The sequence below is a fragment of the Pundamilia nyererei genome, unplaced genomic scaffold (assembly GCF_000239375.1).
Source record: "Pundamilia nyererei isolate P.nyererei 1_Seehausen unplaced genomic scaffold, PunNye1.0 scaffold00606, whole genome shotgun sequence".
NCBI classification, from domain to species: Eukaryota; Metazoa; Chordata; class Actinopteri; order Cichliformes; family Cichlidae; genus Pundamilia; species Pundamilia nyererei.
In genome coordinates this window covers 57,629-62,939 of record NW_005188007.1, presented here as the reverse complement: position 1 = coordinate 62,939, position 5,311 = coordinate 57,629, and the positions used below count along the sequence as shown (strand labels likewise).

Here is a 5,311-nt window from a genome sequence, read left to right as displayed (position 1 = left end):
GTGTGTGTGTGTGTGTGTGTGTGTGTGTGTGTGTGGGTGTGTGTGTGTGTGTGTGTGCAAAACACTGGATCAAGGACAATGACAAATATTCAGGCTTGAATTCCAGTTTCCCTGTCAATAAAATAAAGAACAAAGTCAAAGCCAAATTATTTTTGATTAATTTCAAATTGTTTCCTAATTATTTTAGTATCAACATCAACTTCAACTGAACAACTAAAGTTCTGAACAACTTAAGAAGAGGTAAATAAGAAGAAGAGATAAAGTATTTCAAAAAATCCTGTCCTATCCGAATTGTGATCTGAATGCATTATGGTGCCAAACACATTTTGCTATTGCACGAACAGCTAGAGTGTCTATGGGTCCATCCTCTTCATGTGAATCTTTAATCTATTTATTTATTCATTTTAATTTGTTTTATTTCAGCTATTACATTGTATGATGATGTATACAGCAAGACAGGCAAGAGAAATAAACAAAAATAAAACCAACCAAAAAGGAGGAGGTGGGGGATAGAATAAAGGGATAGAATACAAATAGAAATACAAAGGGGTGTCAAGTCTAAGATATTAGATGTTAAGATAAGAAGGGAAGAGTGCATGATCAGTGCTTTTTACCACACTGTTCTACTTGAGGTATGGTTAAGATGTAGTTTTGCACTCTATACCCTTAATATTCTTGTAAACAATCAAGCCTGTTTCAAACCTCACAATTGCTGTGCAGCCCTACCGTATAATGTTTTAGTTTAAATTTGACAGGTATACGGCTCTTACTTGGCTGGCCAGTGTTAGGTTTATGGTCAACACTTAAGACCATCTTTAGATCAATACTTTAGATTAACATTAGTTTGTGAAAAGACGATGCCTTGAACTTTCATATTACTTGATTCCACATTAATATGGAGCTTGCAAAGAAAAGCGTCTGGACTTTGTGACTGTTTGGTCTCTCCAATGTAGAGGTCTGGGCCTCTACATTGGAGAGACCAAACAGCCACTTCACAAGGGCATGGCACAACACAGAAGAGCCACCTCCACAGGACAAGACTCAGCAGTCCATCTGCATCTAAAGGTCAAAGATCACTCTTTCGAGGATGCCAATGTTCACATTTTGGACAGAGAGGACAGATGGTTTGAAAGAGGAGTGAAAGAAGCCATCTATGTCCACTGTGAGCGACCATCTTTGAACAGAGGCGGGGGTTTACGACACCAACTCTCTGCCATCTATAATCCAGTTTTGAGATCCCTTCCCAGACGCCTTAACGCCCACTCACATCCTGGGCCATCTGACCTCAGGAATTCGCATGATAAGGTGGGGCCAGGTTTCACAATGAACTCACCCGAAACTCTGGCTGATTGGGACCCACGCCCAGTTTCACACCTTGGCTCAGGCGATTAGAGGATCATCAGGGGGTCCTTTTGTCCCTCTGTGGGGGGAAACTCCCACTAGGTTTATATCTGGGACTCTCCACCATTTGACCTTAGAACTGAAGAAGCTTCTCGGATGAGAGGTGAAACGTCTTCAAGTAACTTAAAGAAGTCCAGACGCTTTTCTTTGCAAGCTCCTTTGACTACGATGACCTGGATGACTGAGAACCTTCACAGACATTAATATGCGTAAATAATTATTTTCATATGTTGAATTAAGTCTGTCTTAATGCTTCTTAGAGTTTAGCTATTATAAGGTGTGATCAGTGTTTCAGCAACCAGCTGGGGATTTTCATCCAACTCTTTAACTAACTAGACTGAAACTCAATCAATACATTTCTGCTTTGCAATTTGCTTGGCTTATTGTCACTTATCCTGATATGCAGCACTCTCTCTTCCTCCTATCCTATGTTAACTTCCTTCTTCACTCCCTACTGCCCTTATGGTGATCAAGGAAAGTGTTCCCCCTAGGCCTCCCCTTCCCAAATCCTATTACCCATTGGATCCCTCCTATACCTTTCCTCCCTCCATCCCTCCCCTGCCTTTTGACAGCACGACCTGGCCACACAGCTTCGGCATCGATGTTGATTACCTTGGTGGTGAAGATTCTGACTTCAGAAAGGTAATTGGGTATTTCTGCTGGTATACTCTCTTTCATTAGAGAAAGAAATAAAATGTGAACCAACCTTGGTGCATCACATTTGTTGAAGTCATGTGTACTTGAAGAGGACATTTTGATCAGCACTGTCACTTCAGTTGGCAGCTGGTCAGCTGTACAGTAAAGGTATAGTACTGTTAAAGAATGGGTTACTGCAATTCCTTTAAAATAAGAAGACTTTTTCAACAATAGTGTGATTGCATCATTGGGGATTCTTCAGGTGTACCAGCTGTTTCTTCCATTACAAGGCATTATCTAATGCATTCTTGAGTTTTTTGAACAGTATTAGAATCGTTCACTACCTTCAGGTTCAGTGCTGACAAAATAAAAACATCTCTGCATTCCAGCCCAAGTTTGGAGAATCGAACAATATCAGTGATGTTCAGGAGCAGGCCCAGGACAGGCAGTCCACCATGAATAAAGGTACAACAGTTTAATATCAAGATTTAAAAATGGCAATAACAATGACAACAATAAATTGGGTATGCAGAACCCAGAGATACATTCTTTAAGGCGCTTATAATAGCAAGTTAAAGATAAAAATTCAGTATTCTGTCTTTTGACGTCTGATTGCATGAATTAATCAAGTGACACTTTAAAGACTGACTCATAGTGTTATGTTTGAGAATACAAACATGTTTTTTTTGGCCTGTACTTATAAGTGTATTTATTTTTTCACATGCACAGTTGGCATTGTTCCTCCTAGAACCAAATCCCCCACTGATGAATCACAGAGGAACTTTACTGAAGTTCATCGCTGTAACAGCAGAGTGCTTAATGGAGTCTCCAGGGTATGTCAACCCACTCTGGTTAGGAGAGAAAAAATATAAGCCTTAATAAACAACAAACAATAATAAACAATGAACAGGTCAGTGGAACTGAGAAACATGTGAAATGGGTCATATTCACAACATTAGACATGAATGCACATAAGAGGTTGTAATGTGGGTTGTACTCAGTGGTTGAGAGGAGCGGTGGAAACACTTAGCAGGACAGTCAGAAAAACTCATGACCACACTGGCACTGGGAATTCCACAGTGCTTGTATTTTAATGCACACTCAACCTTACAAAGACCCATTGAACAGCTACTAATTATCATACATGAAGCACAGTGTTCCTACAACCCGTTGCAAAAAGTTAAAGAGGTCCGAGTCCATAAACTCACTTGCAAGCAAGTGGATCTCATACTCCAAAGTGGGCAGTGGTGCATACTTATGACATCTCTAACCCTTACATTGTCTTAAAGAGACACCACACCACTGCAACTGTTACAAGGTTGATATTCATTTTAGCGCTGTCAGCGTTAATCTCGTTAAAATGACGTTAATGCCATAATCGCCATAACCACAAATCTCCACCGCGTTAATGCGGTTATGGCGTTAACGTCATTTTAACGAGATTATCACTGACAGCATTAATTTATTTATAATCCATTTTATTATATTTTTATATGAGAGAAATTATCTCTAAAAATAAGCCTGTTCTCTGTCATAGGAGCGCCCAAAAAGTGCTGCTTTTCCCACAGAAATTAAGATGAAGATGAGTGTGGAGGAACAAAATGAGCGACTTCGTCGCAACCAGTGCAGTTCTATGAGGGACAAAAGGAGAAGCCTAAACCTGTCAGGAGGCCAGTCTCCAGCCAATTACAAAGTGGTATGAGCAAGCTAATGGTGATCCTTGTCATGTATTTAATTGTAGTATTGTCACAGTGAGCTGGTAAAGTAAAAAATGAATCATGTATGTGTTTATTTTTCAGATGATAGTCATAGCTGCAGTACATGTGTGAAAGAACTTTCACACATGTACTGCAGCTTGAATTTTTTCTCAATATCACACATTTCCCAGATTTCCCAAATTGTTGCTGTCATACCTGCCTACCCCAGTACAAAGCTTTGTAATTTCCATGTGAGCCCATCTGAGAAAGTTGTGGTCTAGCAAATTCACTTGGGTACAATAGCTAGACATAACCCATGTAAACACCAAGTAGTTACAACTTATCTGAAATGGACCTTCTCCTGTTGTGTGAATGTGATTCTCCAACACCGTCAGTTCATGTGTAAAAATGACAGAATGATAGAGATCACTTTACACTGATCACGCTGGGGTGGCTGTAGCTCAGAAGGTAGAGAAGGTCATCTGCTAATTGGAAGGTTGGTTGGTCGATTCCTGCCTGCTCCAGTCTGTATGCTAAATTTTCCAAGATACTAACCCCAAGTTGCTCTCCAGTGCGTCCATTGGAGTATGAATGTGTGTGAATGCTAGATAGAAAGCACTTGCATAGAAAAAGTGCTTGTGGGAACGAGGCAAATTCTGTAAAGTGCTTTGAGCACTCAGATATGGTAGGAAAGTAAAAACCAGTCCATGTACCATGCGTATTGTCCACCTGTTTGCATTTCTGGTACTTCCAGGTGGGTAAGATAATCCACTGAAAAACTTTGCCAATATTTACAAATATAAAACCAGTGATTGAGATAGGCCAAAGTTGTATGACTAGGGTATACGCATTTTAGCTAGCTGATGATTTGATTGTATCTGCCTGTGTGTCCTATCTAGTTTGTGTTTGTATTCACAGGTCCGTAGGCGGCTGACAGCTCATGAGATTGACATCAAAGACTTAGAGAAGGCAGTTCGAGGACAGGGGCAAGAGTCACCAGAGGAAGAAATTGCTCGTCTGAGACGTTTACAGATTGAACCAGAGCATTACAACATCAGCAAAGAGGTGAAATAAGTTGAATCATTTCTTAACTTTGTGGCTATTTTAAGGCAGGTATGTTCACAATAGAATCATAATAGCTTACCTTTGTGTCCAAAATCATAAAAGACAAAGATAAAAGAGATTTTTTCTTTCTTGTTATAAAAGATGGCTCCTGACAAGGTTCTGATCCCTGAACGCTACCTGGATGTGGAGAATAACACTCTCTTGAGCCCAGAGGAGCAGAAGGAGAAGCAGAAGAAGCTAGAACGAATCAAGACCCTTATTGCCAAATCAAAGTACAGTTTTAACTTCCTTTAAATTTCTAGCAAAAGTCTGTTTATTTAAAGCTGTACACATTTTAAATTTGTAACATCTTTTACCTCTTCATTTATAATAAAAGGAGATGATTATGGGCAGAAATCTGTGCCATCAGAAACTGAATTTGAATAAGTTCAATTTGAATTTGAATTGCTCAGATTGAATCTGAATTGTAACTTGAATAAATGCTTTTGAAAACTGAATTTGAATTAGTCTAA

The 5,311-nt window shown here is 39.5% G+C and overlaps 1 protein-coding gene across 6 annotated transcripts in view; it reads left to right on the top strand.

Moving 5' to 3' along the window:
- plekha6 (pleckstrin homology domain containing, family A member 6) overlaps positions 1-5,311 on the top strand; it is a 57,979-nt gene that overhangs the window by 41,059 nt on the left and 11,609 nt on the right. For 5 of the 6 annotated variants that reach the window (XM_013907909.1, XM_013907911.1, XM_013907910.1 and 2 more), the window contains 6 exons: positions 1,876-2,043; positions 2,427-2,502; positions 2,767-2,870; positions 3,575-3,733; positions 4,653-4,799; positions 4,941-5,071. In XM_013907909.1, the coding sequence (XP_013763363.1) occupies positions 1,876-2,043; positions 2,427-2,502; positions 2,767-2,870; positions 3,575-3,733; positions 4,653-4,799; positions 4,941-5,071 (785 nt within the window). The remainder of the gene's footprint in view (positions 1-1,875; positions 2,044-2,426; positions 2,503-2,766; positions 2,871-3,574; positions 3,734-4,652; positions 4,800-4,940; positions 5,072-5,311) is intronic. The other variant, XM_013907912.1, reaches the window with a different exon arrangement.